General features: G+C 44.0%; 1 protein-coding gene across 1 annotated transcript; it reads left to right on the top strand.

The window, feature by feature from the left end:
- The first annotated feature begins 558 nt into the window (after nt 1–558).
- LOC124013628 (leucine-rich repeat neuronal protein 3-like) lies at nt 559–17,994 on the top strand. The gene is made up of 2 exons (XM_046327965.1): nt 559–865; nt 13,962–17,994. The coding sequence occupies exon 2, from the start codon at nt 14,356–14,358 to the stop codon at nt 16,474–16,476; it is 2,121 nt and encodes a 706-aa protein (XP_046183921.1). The 5' UTR covers nt 559–865; nt 13,962–14,355; the 3' UTR covers nt 16,477–17,994.
- Nucleotides 17,995–19,867: the final 1,873 nt, after the last annotated feature.

Raw genomic sequence — 19,867 nt, 5'->3', positions numbered from 1 at the left:
GGGGATTGTGGCCACTGAAGCCTATACAAAGTAAGGGCACTTTAGAAGTCATGCACTTCTCATTATGAGAAACTTAATGATGTTTTACATTATTAATTCCAGGACTTATTATAAAACAGTAACTGTTTAATAACTGCATGTTATGACAAGATGGCACCAAATGGATAGCAACATGTCCTAAATTTCTCTAGGCCTTGATGCACAGAGGGTTCCAAACCTGTTCCAAACCACTGGTAAACCATACAGTAATGGAGCTTCCTCTAACCCAGCAGGAACATCCTTTTGTAGAACAATGTGTTCAAACCCCCCTGGGACTCAATCGAGCGCGAGCTCTAATAGGAACAGATATCCATTTTCTTCCTGCACCCTCATCTCATTTCCCTCCTTATTGCTTCAAGACTCCCTGGGAGAGAGGGTCGAAGAAAGGACAGACGGGTGAATTCAGCCAACCAGACTCGGGATGCTGCGAGCGCCGTGCCTGGATCTCCAACGCTATTGGCTGTTCTCTGGAGAGCGGAGGTAGTTCTGATATTAATGAGTGTTGAGCAGAAAGCACCATGTCTCTGTGACAGCTGATCGAGGGGGAGATGCGCCGTTAACCACCGTGGAAAAGGACACGGGGGATAGAGGCTCTTCTACCAACCAAACAGCTATCTCTGCTTGTGGACTTTCGGTTTTCTGATAGGGAACAACACTGGGAAGAAGGAAAATCTGGAGCTGGTCTCTCTCCAACTGTGTAAAAATAATAAACCGCCGTCTAGGCTTGTCTGTTTTGCGCGCTCTCTCTCCTCCGTCTCTGGACCAGTGCGCTAGATGGGGTTATAGGGAATACTTATCGGTCGATGGGAGAAGATGACTATTGCGGGTGAGTTCCCCCCTTTCCCCAATATTTTTTCTGTCATCGAGAGAGCAGATATGTGGGGCATATTCTATATCGCCACTATTGCAGTACGGATTTACAAGAAGTTAACGGGAAATATCTGGTTTGCTGAAAGGCTTTGACGACACAGTAAATACTAGCATAACAAGAAAGGTGTTGCTAAGCTATATAAAACATTATGTATGAAAATGGTTATCATTATGTTTTACTGCAAATGTAACAATCGGACATGCATGACAGCTTGGAAGGCTACTGATTGTTCTCGAACCTTCAGACGCAGGAAAGCTTTTGCGCAACTATGCAGAATGTGCTTTAGGATGGAAATGGATTATGAATGAAATCACACCAAAAAGATACGACGTCGAATATATATATTTTTGTAAAGCAGGTGGATTTGTGCATAAATGTATGCTTGATGCAGGTCCTGTTGCTGATGCATTTAGAGAGCGCGCACACAAGACACGTCTAGAAACTCTCAGAATGGTGGCTAACTCTCCCTCCCCTCTCGCTTTGCTCTCGGTTGAATCATCCTGTTGCAATCAAAGAGAACCCGTTCTCAGTAGCTACCTGCCACGAAAGCACTAATAGGCCTATCCCCGGGCTGCACGCAACACACACACACACACACACACACACACACACACACACACACACACACACACACACACACACACACACACACACACACACACACACACACACACACACACACACACACACACACACACACACACACACACACGATGCATCGTGCATCAGATCCATAGGCTTCAGCACCATATCTGCATGTTGCATCCGGAGCTTTTGCGTAATGACACTTGTCACGCAATCACAGAACCACATATCCCCGATCCCCGGAGCCTGACCTCCTACACCTTGCAGGATCTGGAGAGAGAAGCAGCGAGTCTCTAATCCTTTAACTGCATTTGGGGCGTTTCTCTCCCTCTCTCTCTTTCTCTCTCTCCAAACTCTAACCTCTCCAACGCTCATGGAATATTCAAATGAGAAGTCACCATGTAAGGCGTACTATAATGTTTCCTATATATGAGGCACAGTTGTCCATTGACAGTGTTGACCTTGTTGCTGTATCAGTGAAACAGTCTACCTGGTTGCTTCTGAAAGCTAATGCTGCTTATATTGAACATGGGCACAATGGGTCGAGAACCCATTGGTTAGGCTTTCAAACAGAAGCCCAACCAACAGCCATTCAATATGAAATGACATAGCATTGCTCAATGCTCACCATGAAATCTAACCACTCTTTCGTCATTGTAATTTGCCTCTGATGGAGACCATCTTCATCCTGTGGTGAGAAAACGGCAGACCAAACGGTGCTTGGCACGCCTTTCCAAGGCCAACTCATCCTGTAGCTCTGTATAGCACAGCGTAGCACAGTAGCCTGTCTCCATGTAGCACAATTCATATTTAGCCTAGTCTACTGTACATTACATGTTCACCTTAGATTTTGATGTCACCGGAGCTCTGTGTCTGTCTGTAGACGGGTTGGTTGTTTAGCAACAAGGGACAAACCAGACGGCGTTGGCTTAGACTGTTAACAACATTTAAACTGTATTTAGTCTCCAAATGTTTATTGGAAACATAAATGCATTTTCACAATGAGCACTTGTTGTTTCTCAAATGTATCCTTACCGTTGTTGGTTAGCTCATAAGCGGATTTTTAGCCATATTAGCATAGACATGACATCAGTCAAAACACCTCAAAACAAGACATGGTATCAATAACAAGATAGAACAAGCTGAAACGAGCCACCTACGATTCCCCACACGGCAGCTTCTTGTCATTGTTGCTGGCTATCTGACCAGTAAGAGTCATAACAACACACATCGAATGCACGCGCATCATTTTTGTGATGCTGTCCGCAAAACCCGTCTATTTTCACCTTCTCTTTAAACAGGCATTTCTATTCACGTTACAGAGTTCAGCTGCAATGCTTAGGTGTCTAGCCTGGGATTTGAAGAATCAGAGCCCTGAACATGCAACTACTTCTCCCTCTCAGGTGGGAATAACAATCCTCGAGTCAAATGGTGATTTCATTTAGTTCAAAATAGATCATTGCTTTTTACCCAATAACTCTTGCAGTAGAGTACAGTGTAAACAGCTCTATTGATCTTGTTAAGGACTACATTACATAGGGCCTATGTGAAACAGGATTTAAATAGGTTTTTCCTCACACAATAGCTTAATACAGTGATGAGTGCCAGTGTGTGGGTGTATGTATTCAGAGGACAACATACATGTAGCCCGAGTACAATTTTCCAGGCTATCTATCTATGAGGAGGAGCAAAGATGTGTGGGTTTAACTCTCAGTCCTATACTCAATGTCAAAATACACAGCGCCTAATTAATTGTTAGTTGCATAATGATGTATTACAAGAAGCCCCTGGTTTGATTCTGATACCTGAATACACAGCATGGAAACAGTGGTGCAGGCAGACAGCTACAGGGAAGAGTTCAGAGCATTCAAGCATACAGTACAGTAAGCAGGCCTTCCATAGCTGATAGCCTCCTGGTTACAAACATATTTGGGTTGGGCACACGCTAAGAAAAGCAGGTATGAATTCAAAATCGAAGTATTGTTGTTTACCCGCAATCAATGGCATTTCAGCTTTTCTAATCTAGTCTGAAAATGTCGTTGGAAGTGTAGCGATACCCTTCCATCCGTTGAAAGGGAACTCCTGAAGTCTCAGGGAATATAGATGTTTAATCAGAGGGAGCATGGTAAGAGGGACATATGCAAATAGCCTTTTCAAATAGAGGAGAGACATCTGAGGATTGCTGCTGTGCTTTGCTTTTCGATCTGTCCCGTAAATATTTGAGATGAATATGTGTAGTCCTGGATACACTAATGAGAAGCTATTGCTTAGGAGTGACACGATACCACTGAGACTGGATTGGGCTAAAATCCAGGCAGTCGCGCAATCGTGTGCTACCCAGACAGAGTGATGGATGTCTGGAGACGCGGACATATGCACCATGGGGCGGCAGGGTAGCCTAGTGGTTAGAGCGTTGGACTAGTAAGCGGAAGGTTGCAAGTTCAAACTCCCGAGCTGACAAGGTGCAAATCTGTCGTTCTGCCCCTGAACAGGCGGTTAACCCACTGTTCCTAGGCCGTCATTGAAAATAAGAATTTGTTCTTAACTGACTTGCCTAGTTAAATAAAGGTACAAAATAAATCATAGACTTGCACACCCACCCAGACACACGCGTACAGTTGACATGCATGCACAATTACGCACACACAGACACATACACTCCGTATGTGTTTGGATAGTGAAGCTAAAATGTACAATGTTGCATCTGAGTTTGTAGAGTCACAAGCTTGATGTAGTCATTGCGTTCAAGAAATATAGGACCAAATACTAAACTTTGATACACCATAACCACTATGGCAGGTAGCCTAGTGGTTAGAGTGTTGGGCCAGTAACCTGAAAGGTCAACAATCTGTCGTTCTGCTCCTGAACAAGGCAGTTAACTAACTGTTCCCTGGTAGGCTGGCATTGTAAATAAAAACTTGTTCTTAACTGACGGACTTGCCTCGTAAAAAAAGGGAGAATTTGCGAGAGAAGAGTGAATTCTTCACACGGGGGGGCGACTAACAACATAAAGTGCTTTAATTTCTCAATGGTAGGACAGATATGTATGAAAATACCCTCAAATTAAAGGTGACAGTCTATACTGTCGCCTCATATCAAACACTTGATTTCAAATCCAGCATGCTGGAGTATATACCTTTGTAATTTGAGCTTGACTGTCCAAATATATACGGAGGGGTGTACATGTGCACCGTACCCAACATCAGTAAAGACATACCTCTACCGAGCCCAAGGACATACATGATGTAGCAAACCATTTTGCATTTCCAGGTGCCAATTCTTTTCTTTAACTAGCCAGTTAAAGAACAAATTCTTATTTAAGACAACGGCCTAACCCGGACGATGCTGGGCCAATTGTGCACCGCCTTATGGGATTCCCAATCACAGCTTGATGTGATACAGCCTGGATTTAAACCAGGTACTGTAGTGCCACCTCTTGCACTGAGATGCCTTAGACCACTGCGCCACTCAGGAGCCCCAGGCCTGTTCAGGCCTCTTCTGAGCCAAGGTGAATGGAAACAGTAGGTACCCTAGAATACCTTATAATGTTTTTTTCAACCTTCATTTAACTAGGCAAGTCAGTTAAGAACTCATTCTTATTTACAGAGAAGGCCTACACAGCCTATCAGAGCCATAAAATCATAGTAAAGCTGGCCGGGCTGAAATTAAATGAATTCCAGTGGTGTATAAAGATTGATTCTGTCTGCTGAAGGAAACCTCGTCCCTGCAGACTCATGGCCTCTTGACCAGATAGATATATTATTCATATAAATATAGATAGCTGTGCATCTATCTCCGAGGGAGGAAACAGGCCACATTTGCACCTGCAGATTCAATTTCCTTCTGACTTTGAGTGAAATCTCGGTCTCCTTTCATTCTGGCTAACAACCACGAGGAGAATAATGCAGATGAGTGACAGGGAGAGTACGGTTATCTACTAGGGAGATAAATAAGTGTTTGGCGTGTTCGCCATGCTTTGGAACTTATCGATGGCTGATTTAGCGGGATTATAAAAGGATGCCTTATTCTGTCATTCAGATGGGCTAACTTTCTCGTGCACGTGTGGTTATACACGTGTGTGTGTGTGTGTGTGTGTGTGTGTGTGTGTGTGTGTGTGTGTGTGTGTGTGTGTGTGTGTGTGTGTGTGTGTGTGTGTGTGTGTGTGTGTGTGTGTGTGTGTGTGTGTGTGTGTGTGTGTGTGTGTGTGTGTGTGTGTGTGTGTGTGTGTGCCTGCTTTTGCATGCATGCATGTGTCCGTTCTCGTGTGGTCTGTAGTTGCCTGTAGGAAAATGTTTGTGTGCATGTGATTTTGTATGTGTGTTCTCTTGTTCTCCCTTACTCAGCCCAAGGGCACTGGCTGTAGAGCGAGAGAGGCACGCGGCTGAGCTAGGCTGAGCTCAGACCTGGGGTGCCCTGTGGTTCATTTGGAACATTGATTCCACGTTAACTGTTGACTCGCTGCTGATTTGCGGCCATGCGAGAGCAGGTATAAGGGGAAACGTTTCCCCCTTTTCACACCACCACACAAAACTTAATTATGCACACACACTGCATAGTAGACAGCGTTTAATGGACTCTCCCCTTACCTTAGAAAAAAACGTGTAATGGCAAATCAATGAGTTGAAGGGCAGGGGAAGGGACAGGAGACTCACAAAGCCACCCACCAAGCGGCTTATCCATGCAGCACTTAGCCAGCCAGGCAGACAGACATGGAGACCGGGAGGGAATCAGGGGCAGGGGGGGACACACACATTAACTTTCCTCTATTGGAGATAATGATGCTAATGGGTTGAATGGAGAAGAGGGAAGGAGTGGAGATGGAGAGGAGAGGAACCCACTATAGGGGTTGGTTTCATCTGGGGAAGAGAAGAATGAAAGAAAGCAGGATGAGAAGAGAGAAGAAAATGGGCAATATAGAGAAAGGCAAGAGCAGGTGAGAGAAAGAGAGAGGGAGAGTGTGTGTGTGTGAGAGAGAGAGAGAGAGAGAGAGAGAGAGAGAGAGAGAGAGAGAGAGAGAGAGGGGGAGAAGAAACGCGGGAAGTAGGATGAGAAGAGAGAAGGGAAGGGAGATATTAGAGAGAGCGAGCGCGGAGAGGAAGAGAGAGAGAGAGAGAGGAGGGGTGAAGAGAGAGCCTTTGATGATTATAACCAATGGATCAGAATTCCTGTGAACCATTTCTTAAATACACAGGCCATTTCTCCTGCAAAAAAAGAGGCAATTCCTCTGATGCCCTATTTTGCAATTACGTATGACCTTTATGTCAGGGAAACCGTTTTAGCCCTGCCAGGGTAATGTCTACCTTTCAGCAGATACTATACTTCCTTGTTACCGGCTAAATGGTACAGGCTACATAATCATATCCCTGAGGGCCAGTATGTTCCCTTTCAACACCTACGATAGATGCAGCGCATCCATTGTTTCCTTCTGGGAATCTACTGTACATTCCGGGAGTTTTTCTAACCCGTGATCAGAACAGAATGTGATGTTTATTTCATACGTAAGACAGTACCTTTAATTTCTTACAACATATCAACTAGCGACTGCACACTACCAAAATAATGATCTCAATCTCCTTGCCTCTCGACCCCAGCCTAATTTACCCCAACTTAATGTCAGTACAGAACATTTTGTTCATGTACTGCAACATCCCCTTTCTACCTCCATACTTATAAATACGGTAGATTGGTATAAACAAGTGACGGGTACATGTTCCAAAGTAATCATCTCCAGATCCCCCCTCATCTCCACTTGACCCCACACGACCTCCGCAGGCTAGGGTTTCGAATTCACTTCAAACAAGCAGCTAGCTACCAAGCTAACAGTGCAGGCTGACTGCTTGATGATGAGATGAGCCACAGCGGCATGAGTCAGGAGGAGCCCAGCTCTCTGCTCGGCTGAACTGAATTCTTCCTCTGCTCTATGTTCGCGACATACTTCAGTTCTGAGACTGCCATCGTTGAAGTAACTTGTGGTGACGTGAGAACGAGGGTTGTTGCACAAAACAAAGTCATCATTAATTGGATCATCTCTAACCAATCAGAGTATCAAAGCCAATGACGAATAAAAAATGTTAAAAAATGCCGCTTTACCCATATGGGTTCTGGCTCTGGTCCAACTCAGCGGTTTCTAGGGCCCATCAAAACAGTTGTCAGAATCAGAACATGTGTTTGTGTTCTAGAAATCATTGGGGATGTACTCTGGAGAGGAAGCTATCGTCTGTTGGCATGGTGTAACGCAACGGTCACCAAGGCATTTGACAAGGCAATCCTAATCGATCACCAAACATTTCTGTAAAAAACTACAATGATAAAGCCTTGCATGCCTACATTTTGTGTTCGTCTTACACTGTTGTCGGGCGGTGCACTTGATTCAGCCGCCCTAGGGCCCTCACGACTAGATATGCATCTCGTCCCCTCATTTGAAGGTGTCATAAATATTTGGACAAGTGTATTTATAGTGTATTACATTTAGTCAAAAGTTTAGTATTTGGTACCCATTTGTGGACTAGATACATGAAGGGATTTCACTTCTAAACGATCAAACAGATATGTATGAAGATACCCTAAAATAAAAGGTGACATTATGTACTGTCCCCTCATATAAAAGATTTGATCTCAAATCCAAAATGCTGGAGCGAAGAGCCAAATGAAAAGTTTTAGTACATAGGGGAGTATATGTGCCACTGGCCTGGACACATTGGAAGCAGTAGGGACAAATCCAGATTTATATTTCTCTCTCCCTTTGCCATATCGTTCTGTTGATGCTGCACTGCATCAGGACTCTGATTAGGAGCATCCATCTTATAATTCCATTTGGCTTCGGTATTAACCGCATTCCTCTTTGTCTGAGAACCGCAGGCGTTATGCAAGTTATTGCCACTTAACGCCAAACAAGCTCCAGTTTTCCATCCTCCCCTCTTTGTTCCTTGGAACTCTTGTTTTCACCTCAGCTTAAATGGGTTATGGCTGATTTCCCTCATCTGTCTTGTGCTAAGGTTTTTAATGCCATTACGACTTCCTCGGGTCACTGGAGGTTAATGTGATGGTATTGATACCCTGGCAGTCATTTTTTTCCTAGATATTTCCTCCATTGCTTCCTGTTGACTACTGGTAATTGAACAGTGTATTGTGGGGGAAATTAACTGTATTGTGGGGGGAAATTAACTCCGTATTGAACGGGGGAAAACCCAGCTTGACCTGATTTCACACTGACATGTTAGTACGGTGCAGTAAACTCTTGAATCCTGGACTAGGCACAGTAGTTAATTGTACGAGCCCTTTGCCACATATGCTATTGCAGGCTATACTGTTTGTAGTTTACAGTAGCTAGAGTACATTGGCTTGCGAAAGTATTCACCCCCTTGGCATTTTTCCTACTTTGTTGCCTTACAACCTGGAATTAAAATTGATTTTTGGGGGGTTGGTTTCATTTGATTTAAACAACATGCCGACCACTTTGAAGATGCAAAAATATGTTTCATTGTAAAACAAACAAGAAATAGGACAAAAAAAAACAGAAAACTTGAGCGTGCATAACTATTCACCCGCCCCAAAGTCAATACTTTGTAGAGCCACCTTTTGCAGCAATTACAACTCTCTTGGGGTCTCTTGGGGTATGTCTCTATAAGCTTGGCACATTTAGCCACTGGGATTTTTGCCCATTCTTTAAGGCAAAACTGCTCCAGCTCCTTCAAGTTGGATGGGTTCCACTGATGTACAGCAATCTTTAAGTCATACCACAGATTCTCAATTGGATTGAGGTATGGGCTTTGACTAGGCCATTCCAATACATTTAAATGTTTCCCTTAAACCATTCAAGTGTTGCTTTAGCAGTATGCTTAGGGTCATTGTCCTGCTGAAGGTGAACCTCCATCCCAGTCTCAAATCTCTGGAAGACTGAAACAGGTTTCCCTCAAGAATTTCCCTGTATTTAGCGCGATCCCTCATTTCTTCAATTCTAACCAGTTTCATAGTCCCTGCCGATGAAAAACATCCGCACAGCATGATGCTGCCACCATGCTTCACTGTGGGGATGATGTTCTCAGGGTGATGAGAGGTGTTGGGTTTGCGCCAGACATAGCGTTTTCCTTGATGGCCAAAAAGCTCAATTTTAGTCTCATCTGACCAGAGTACCTTCTTCAATATGTTTGGGGAGTCTCCCACATGCCTTTTGGCGAACACCAAACATGTTTGCTTTTTTTTCTGGCCACTCTTCTGTAAAGCCCAGCTCTGTGGAGTGTACGGCTTAAAGTGGTCCTATGGACAGATCCTCCAATATCCGCTGTGGAGCTTTGCAGCTCCTTTAGGGTTATCTTTTGTCTCTCTGATTAATGCCGTCCTTGCATGGTCCGTGAGTTTTGGTGGGCGTTTTGGCAAGTTTGTTGTGGTGACATATTCTTTCAAATGTTTAATAATGGATTTAATGGTGCACTGTGGGATGTTCAAAGTTTCGGATATATTCTTTTATAACCCAACCCTGATCTGTACTTCTCCACAACTGTTTGGAGAGCTCCGTTGGAGAGCTCCTTGGTCTTCATAGTACTGTTTGCTTGGTGATGCCCTTTGCTTCGTGATGTTGCAGACTCTGAGGCCTTTCAGAACAGGTGTATATATACTGAGATCATGTGACAGATCATGTGACACTTAGATTGCACACAGGTGGACTTTATTTAACTAATTATGTGACTTCTGAATGGAATTGGTTGCACCAGGTCTTATTTAGGGGATTCATAGCAAAGGGGGTGAATACATATGCACACACCACTATTCCGTTGTTTTGTTTTTTCACTTCACCAATTGTGACTATTTTGTCTATGTCCATTACATGAAATCCAAATAAAAATCTATTTAAAATACAGATTGTAAATGCAACAAAATAGGAAAAATGCCAAGGGGTTGAATACTTTTGCAAGGCACTGTATATTCATCCCTTACACACTGCGTGGTGTAGTATTTACAACATGTTTACTTTTTCACGTTTGGGATTATAAGGCTAGGAGACTGAATACCTCTGAATAGGCTATTTAAACCTAGCGATGGATTTCGTATCATCGTATCTTTTACACTATGGTCTTATGAAACTGGCAGTGTCCTAAACATTTAAAATACTCTAGCTTCGCTTGAAAGTTCTGTCGGTGTCAGCTCCAATTCCCCATTTCTCTGTCCCCAGACTAATGTCTCTTAATGTTCTGTTGAATAGTAGAGCAGCCGAGCACGGAGACAGTCTCCTCACCGTTGGGACATGAATGAAACATTAATAAGTGAACTTACTTAACGTTGTTAAGTTACAGACATAATGTTGAAGTAATTTATGCATTTAGGTGCTAATATGAAAGTGGTCACCATCAGCATAAAAGCAGAGGGCATGGGAGTTGAATTAGGTTCAGTTCATAAGAGCTGTCTTTAAATGTTTAAGCTTATTGTTGATGAAGCAGTATGACAAAAGAGCACATCACCAATAACGGCAATCTCTCGTCATTCTTTGGGATGTTTCAATTCATTTATGAAGTAGGATGCTCAATGCACACTCATTCAACAGAAAATCTGGCATCCCTAAAGTGCTGGTCCTCAGGTAGCTTAACCTTGTCCAAAAGTGAAGGGTAAAAACCTTTATGATCTATGATTATATGTGGAGGTAGTGCAACAGTGCTGCAGTGTGTGTAATAATTCTAACCCTCTTGTCATTACACAACGGGAGAGGCTAAGAAAATATTATGCATGGTGTGAACGCAACCAGGAATAAATTGGAGGGCAAAACATCAATTTTCATGAATCAAGTTGTGATTATCATAACTCAGATTTGCTCACACGTGAGTAAGTACTGAGCAACGCTGTTATGTTATCCAGGCGCACCACGCCATTTGAGTCAACAACTAACCTCAATACAATCATACACTGTGTAGGAGGGATTTTAAGCACGGACATTAAATGGATATGAAAATAGCCCTTTGTTCCATTGTACAATCAACACCTCAGTACTGTAGGCTACCTTGCTAACCGTTCCGACATTCGGATTCCATATCACCTTGCCAAATCTGAAGGAATCCAGGAAGAAGGTAATGCTCCATTTAATATAATGTGCGGCAGCTCTTTTTTCTTCTTATTTTTTACAGACCTCTGATTCCTCGTTCAGGCTGCTACCGGTATTTTCCAGCCTCCATTTTGTGACCGCTGTGAAGGGGCCCCGTTGGCTCACAAAGATATTGATCACCCAATGGAAGTCATATCCAAATAATGTCTCATTTAGCCAATTAGCAGGCAGGGTGGGTGATTAACAGCATAACAAGGCACCAGACCCTAAGGGACCGACAACGGCTACCCACTGTGATGGAACATGAGGTGGATGCAATAACGTTTAGCCCAAACACATTAAGGTGTCTCTAATTGTGATTAGTAAACACAGGAACAAGAGTAAGCAGGGTGTAAGAACCGAAACACCATAGAAGGAAATTACAGTTTTAAGAGAAAGGAAGGTCCTGAATATTAAGCACAGAGCTATACAATGAGAGTCAATGCTGCCCGAGGGAAAGAGAGGGTAACCATGGTTTTCAGAATGCTCTGGGTATTCCACTTATTAAAGTGCCAGGTGATTTGAAAAAGAATACCCCCCACCCTCTCTGGTCGCTTTCTCTCTCTCTCTCTCTCCCTCCCCACCTCATCCAAAACCTACCTCAGCCATACACTCCAACTGTGGCTTGAGAAATGAACTCTTGGCCTGTTTTGCCATTGGGGCTGACTGCAGTGTTTTTGTAGCACCGTTCGGACTTTCTCATCTCCATCGTCGTCTCGGAGCACTGGAGTGGAAACAGAAATGAGGATGATGGAATGTCTCCGGTGCAGTGCACCCCTCCTCTCTCTCTTTCCCCCGTTCCGTCTTTCTTCTCTCCGTCTTGTGGCTCTGTCTGGCGTTTTGTTGCTCTGCAGCCCAGGTTATGACAAGCACCGTCAAACCCATCCGTTCAGTGAAAAGTGTTTATGTATGACAAATGATAAAGAGCAGCAGCCTAACTGTGGAGAGGTGAGCATAGAGAGGAAACAGGAAACAGAAACGCAGCAAGAGTACACGCTGATAAACAGTCAGTACTTTTAAATGAAAATTGTACTTTTTACTTCATTTGTTTCATGTTTAAAATAAAATATGTTTCCCCTGGTGATATACATTTTGTATAGAAAGTACGTGCACACCCCTTCAAATTAGTGGCACTGTTATAGGATGCCACCTTTCCAACAAGTCAGTTCGTCAAATTTCTGCCCTGCTACAGCTGCCCCGGTCAACTATACGTGCTGTTATTATGAAGTGGAAACGTCTAAGAGCAACAACGGCTCAGCCGCGATGTGGTAGGTCACACAAGCTCACAGAACGGGACCGCCGAGTGCTGAAGCACGTAGCGCGTAAAGTAATCTGTTCTCAGATGCAGCACTCACTACCGAGTTCCAAACTGCCTCTGGAAGCAACATCAGCACAATAACTGTTTGTCGGGAGCTTCATGAAATGGGTTTCCATGGCCAAGCAGCCGTGCACAAGCCTAAGATCACCATGCTCAATGCCAAGCGTCGGCTGGAGTGGTGTAAAGCTTGCCGCCGTTGGACTCTGGAGCAGTGGAAACACGTTCTCTGGATTGATGAATCAATCATCACCATCTGCCAGTCCGGTGGACGGATCTGGGTTTGGCGGATGCCAGGAGAACGCTACCTGCCCCAATGCATAGTGCTAACTGTAAAGTTTGGCGGAGGAGGAATAATGGTCTGTGGCTGTTTTCATGGTTCGGGCTAGGACACTGAAGTTCCAGTGAAGGGAAGTCTTAATGCTACACCATACAATGGCATTGTAGTCAATTCTGTGCTTCCAACTTTGTGGCAAAAGTTTGGGGAAGGCTCTTTCCTGTTTCAGCATGACAATTCCCCCGTGCACAAAGCGAGGTCCATACAGAAATGGTTTGTAGAGATTGGTTGTGGAAGAACTTGACTGGCTTGCACAGAGCCCTGACCTCAACCCCATCGCACTCGCAGACTGCGAGCTAGGCCTAATCGCCCAATATCAGTGGTAGTTAGCAACTTTTTTTCAAAATGCAAGCTGAGACATAAAAAATGGTATCCACGAGTTCATCTGACTCTGGGGAAGGAGATAAAGGGCTTCATTGCCAAAATCCTAAAGTATCCCTTTAAGCCTATGCAATCTGCCATTTAAGAATTTAATAAATACTTCTCGCTTTAACTCTAAAGGCACTATCCTCCTATATTTATCCTTTCATGCCATATCAGGAGGGCACAGAGATGCCCCCAAATTATATGAAATAGGTCAAGCAGATCTAAATCCATGCTGATGTGTCTTGAAGGGCCGTGCAATGTAAATGTCAACATGCATCCTTGTGCCTCTACAACAAATGTCAATATGTCTAAATCCCCTTTGTATGATGCACCCAGGTTTTCTGTCAATGTGTTCACATTTCCCTCTCTTCTTTTACAGGTGGGAATGGACTCATTTGACGATGCTGGCAGCTAGTAACGACGTTGAGAGATGGATGTGATTCATCTTCAAAAGAAAGCAGAGCGTTAATGGAGGCTAACCCAGATGTGCTTAGCAGGACTGTAGTTTCCTGAGGTATATGTTCATTGTTATCTACTTGGGCCTGTATGACTGAAGTCTTGACTCCAACCCTTACGCCCAGGAGGGAAAATTGAGCGGTTGGACGCCAGTACAACCACAGCAAAACAAAAGCCCCCTGGGAAACCCTCCCTACCAGTGGGGGGTAGTCAGTCGCTATAGCAACAGTAACAAATTATTCATTATTTGTGAAGTTAACAGCTCAGACCACTTAATCTACAAAGACCAATTACTTACTGGAGGGAATTGGGCCAATATGAAGGACGTGTCATTTGTAGATTGTTTCTTGGTGGGCCTTGCCATGACTGCCTTTGTTCTGGCCTCCGAGGAGAGAGTCGATTGCCCTCAGCTATGTGTGTGTGAGATCAGACCCTGGTTCTCTCCGAGCTCCGTCTACATGGAGGCCCCAATTGTTGACTGTAATGACTTGGGACTTTTCACTCTGCCTGGGAGATTACCAACGGACACACAAGTGCTATTGCTGCAGACCAACAACATTGCAAAGATTGAGAGACCTTTGGATTACCTGGCCAACATCACAGAGATTGACTTGTCGCAAAACAACTTATCCTCAATGAGTGACATCCACCTCGGGCGGCTGCCTCAGCTGCTGTCCTTGCACATGGAAGAGAACTGGATACGCCAGCTGCCAGATAGCTGTCTGGCAGAGCTGGCCAACCTTCAGGAGCTTTACATGAACCACAACCTGATCTCCTCCATCTCTCCCACGGCGTTCCAGGGTCTCCACAACCTCCTCCGGCTCCACCTCAACTCCAACAAGCTGCAGACGATCAGTAGTGAGTGGTTCGACACCATACCCAATCTGGAAATACTCATGATTGGGGAGAATCCGATCACCTCCATTCAAGACATGAACTTCAAGCCACTTCGTAATCTCCGAAGTCTAGTTCTGACCAGGATGAACCTATCGCAGTTACCCGACGGCGCTCTATCTGGCCTCGACAACTTGGAGAGCATCTCGTTCTATGACAACACCTTCCCCGAAGTTCCGCACGCAGCTCTGAGGAACTTAAAGAACCTCAAGTTTCTGGATCTAAACAAGAATCCCATAGGGAGGATACAGCGTGGAGATTTTGCAGACATGCTCCACCTCAAAGAGCTGGGCATTAACAGCATGCCGGAACTGGTCTCTATCGACAGCTTCGCCCTCAACAACCTCCCCGAACTGACTAAGATCGAGGCCACCAACAACCCCAGGCTCTCTTACATCCATCCCAATGCTTTCTACAAACTGCCCAGGCTGGAGACATTGATGCTGAATGGGAACGCACTCAGCGCCCTACACAGGATTACCGTGGAGTCCCTCCCCAACCTGCGGGAGGTGAGCATGCACAGCAACCCCATCCGCTGCGACTGTGTGGTCCGCTGGATGAACATGAACAAGACCAACATACGCTTCATGGAACCGGATTCACTCTTCTGCGTCGAGCCTCCCGAGTATGAGGGCCAGCATGTCCGGCAGGTCCACTTCAGGGAGATGACAGAGATCTGTCTGCCTCTCATCTCTCCTGAGAGCATGCCCGGGCACGTCAGCGTCGACAACGGGAGTTCTGTATCGCTCCACTGCCGGGCCTTTGCCGAACCCGAACCGGACATCTACTGGATCACACCTTCTGGTACCAGGGTCCTGCCCAATACCGTTTCAGATAAATACTACATGCACTCAGAGGGAACGTTTGACATCTACGATGTAACAGAGAACGAGGCTGGACTGTACACCTGCGTTGCCCACAATCTGGTCGGCGCAGACCTAAAGTCAGTCTCTGTGGAGGTGGATGGATACTTCCCCCGACCTGCCAACAGCTCTTTGGACGTCAACATCAAATCAGTGCAGTCCAACTCGGTCCTGGTGGCCTGGAAAGCCGCCCATGGTGGTCTGGCTCCTAACATAAAGTGGTACAAGGCTTCCGACCCCAACCACCCGACCATGGCATTCACTGCACGCGTACCGTCTGATGTGAAAGTGTACAATCTCACACATCTGACTCCCGCCACTCAGTACAAGGTGTGTGTGGACATCCGCGGCATCCTCTACAAACACGACACCAAATGTGTCAATGTCACCACAAAGGGATTAGAGCTGGCGGCCAAGGACACTGAAAAGTGGCACGCTGCAGTAATTGCTGTCTTTGGTGTGCTTCTCGCCGTGATTTCAGTGGCCTGTCTGCTTATTTATGTGTCTCTGAGGAACCACCACCTTTGTGGGGATTTAAGGAAATGCCACTCCAAAGTGTCTTTGACGCAGGTGGCCGGCCTGCACTCTCCTTTTACGAGGCTGTGGATCTCAGGGAACGGACTGCCAACTGCAGTGGAAGTGAAACCCACAGTCATAAATGTATCTGACAATGCCTTTTAAAGAACTAAACCCCCGTGGAGCTTACCACACAATCGCAAAGAATGGACAAAGCGTACAAAAAGGAGAAACCTGCAGTAACTGTTTAAAAATGTGCATCGGCTTCCTTTTAGCTTTGACTCTGACATTCTGGAAAAATATACACCATCGTTGAATTGAGGAGTAACCGGTAGGAGGGAGACAGACCACTCTCTTGGTTACAACATAGTATCTGACGTGGCGGCTTTATAACAATTCAATTGCTTTATCAAGCTAACATCACCAGGGAGATCGTTTTCCCTGCTAAAACACACAGTTCGACATCCCTGGGTTCTTCACAGAGTACAGATAGAATAAGAGAATATGATGACGATGGTGTTCTCTCTCTTGTAATTGACTGTTTAATGTGTTAAGAATAGTGGAACTGTCCTTGTGGTCCCCAAGCAATAGCGTCTGTGCTGTACAACATCCATAGGTGAGATAGAGATGAGAACTGTCTATAACGGAGGAATTATGTAGTAGAATAGACAATAATAATGACTATGGTGTAAAAATTTTGATGAATATTACCCTTTTTCTATTTAGAAAGAGAAGATTTTTGTTTTTTTCATTGATAAATTGTTATATATTCTATCTGCTAATGTAAACATAAATCCTCTGGTGTAATATCTGGACAGTAAACTGGTGTGATATTAATAATGACAGAAACAAATGACTCTCATTAATAACAACATCATTATGCTAAATAAAATGATACTGCATATGGGTACAGTATATAGATAGGGTGTTAAAGAAATGGTTGTTTGCAAGTGTTCGAAGAAGGATCTAAGAATCTTGACAAAGGCAGACCTTGAGTTGATGGTGAGTTCATGGTCTGAATGTGATTGTCTGTCCTGACATCTCCCAGAGAGTAATGATTGTGGTTTCCCCACTGGGCAAAAACTGGTTAAATCAACATTGTTTCCACATAATTTCAACAACAAAAAAATGAAATGTGATGACGTTGAATCAGCGTGGAAAACTGATTGGACTGGGAAAATGTCATCAACATAAAAGGGTATTTCGCCCCCCCCCCCCCCCCCCCAACTTTCAACCTAAATCCAATGACATGGTGGAATTTGTTGTTGATTTCACGTTGAATTCAAGTTGACAACTCAACCAAATGAAAATCAAAACTAGACGTTGAACTGACGTCTGTGCTCAGTGGGTTGTTATGCCCCGGTAAGTGCCTACCACAAGAACTACACAAGAAGTACACAGGAAGTACACAAGAACTACTACAGAGAAATATCAACAAGGCCATGTCATATCTGCAGACTCACAAGCTAATCTCAAGTACTTTTAGTGAAAATACATTCTTAGTATTTTTGGCATATAAACATTTTAAAAAAAACATTGCGTTCTTGCTTTGGGTGTAAAGTTATAAAAGCCATTTTTATATTGACTGTACTGTCTGTGATATCTGGGCACAACTGGGACTGAGATAAGAATCTGTGCTGAGGAAAAAAATGTAATAAACATCAACGTTTCTTTGCAATCATAGGGTTAGTCCCTCTCTCCCCTTTCTTCAGAGTGCTGAAATAATTTTATTATCTCACTACATGACAATCATCACACTTGATGAAAACACTATACAACCTTTTGTGTTCCTGACCTTTATATTGCCAGGAAACCTTGATAATGATCACCCAGCGTTTCATATAAAAGCAAAAATGCCTGTTGTAACACCATGTGAATATACTGTATCTTACGAGTTTGTATGTATTTTAGCCTACATTGTTATTCCCAGATACAACCCAATACAGCCTCATTAACTGGCTCATTAGGGACATGTTCATTCTTTAGACAGAGGTCCGTGGTCTGAACAAACCCAGCAAAGTCAGTGTGACAGTCATGTAGAGCGGAAAGACACAATGTCCCAATGACAACGCTCTGCAAGGGAAGTCAGCCGGTTAAAGCTCGCTCCAAAGCAGTCGGAATCGGAAAATCGCATTATATTTGTTTCATTAAGCATCCGATGCTGGAGTCCCGAACATAAAAATACCAGACATGATGAATGTCTGTCAGGGACCGAGTGACACGGAGGATTTATCAGACAGGACCCGCCTCATACATCACTGCAGCCTTCAGCACCATGGACAGGGCTTTTAGAGCTCAGTCATTTGTCACAGACAAAGGGAGCTAAAATATGAGCAGAGCCCCTCCGCTCAGGTAGTGGCTCAGGTCAGACTGAGCTGAACGTTGCCAGTCTGCCCGAGTCTGACGCACACAGAGGCACACACAGACTGTACATACACTACTGTTCAAAAGTTTGGTGGTCACTTAGGAATGTCCTTGTTTTTGAAAGAAAAGCACATTTTTTTGTCCATTAAAATAACATCACATTTTTCAGAAATACAGTGTAGACATGGTTAACGTTGTAAATATTATTTTATGGAATATCTACATAGGCGTACACAGGCCCATTATCAACAACCATCACTCCTGTGTTCCAATGTCATGTTGTGTTAGCTAATCCAAGTTTATCATTATTAGGCTAATTGATCATTATTAAACCCTTGTGCAATTATGTAAGCACAGCTGAAAACTGTTGTGCTGATTAAATAAGCAATGAAACTGGCCTTCTTTAGACTAGTTGAGTACGTGGAGCATCAGCATTTGTAGGTTTGATTACAGGCTCAAAATGGCCAGAAACTTTCTTCTGAAACTCATCAGTCTATTCTTGCTCTAAGAAATTATTGCTCTCTCTTTAATGATGCTGCCAGTTGAGGACTTGTGAGGCGTCTGTTTCTCAAACTAGACACTCTAATGTACTTGTCCTCTTACTCAGTTGTGCACCGGGGCCTCCCACTCCTCTTTCTATTCTGGTTAGAGACAGTTTGCGCTGTTCATTTCTCAGAACAAGAATCGACTGACGAGTTTCAGAAGAAAGTTATTTGTTTCTGGCCATTTTGAGCCTGTAATCGAACCCACAAATGCTGATGCTCCAGATACTCAACTAGTCTAAAGAAGGCCAGTTTATTTCATTGCTTCTTTAATCATAAAAACAGTTTTCAGCTGTGCTAACATAATTGGAAAAGGGTTTTCTAGCCTTTTAAAATGATAAACTTGGATTAGCAAACACAACGTGCCATTGGAACACAGGAGTGATGGTTGCTGATAATGGGCCTGTGTATGCCTATGTAGATATTCCATAAAAAAAATCTGCCGTTTACAGCGACAATAGTCATTTACAACATTAACAATGTCTACACTGTATTTCTGATCAACTTGATGTTATTTTAAATGGACAAAAAAATGTGCTTTTCTTTCAAAAACAAGTAAATTTCTAAGTGACCCCAAACTTTTGAACAGTAGTACACACACACACACACACACACACACACACACACACACACACACACACACACACACA

This window comes from Oncorhynchus gorbuscha, linkage group LG25 (genome assembly GCF_021184085.1).
Source record: "Oncorhynchus gorbuscha isolate QuinsamMale2020 ecotype Even-year linkage group LG25, OgorEven_v1.0, whole genome shotgun sequence".
In the NCBI taxonomy this organism is placed as follows: domain Eukaryota; kingdom Metazoa; phylum Chordata; class Actinopteri; order Salmoniformes; family Salmonidae; genus Oncorhynchus; species Oncorhynchus gorbuscha.
Note: the sequence above shows the minus strand (reverse complement) of the source record. Positions and strands in the feature narration are given on the sequence as shown.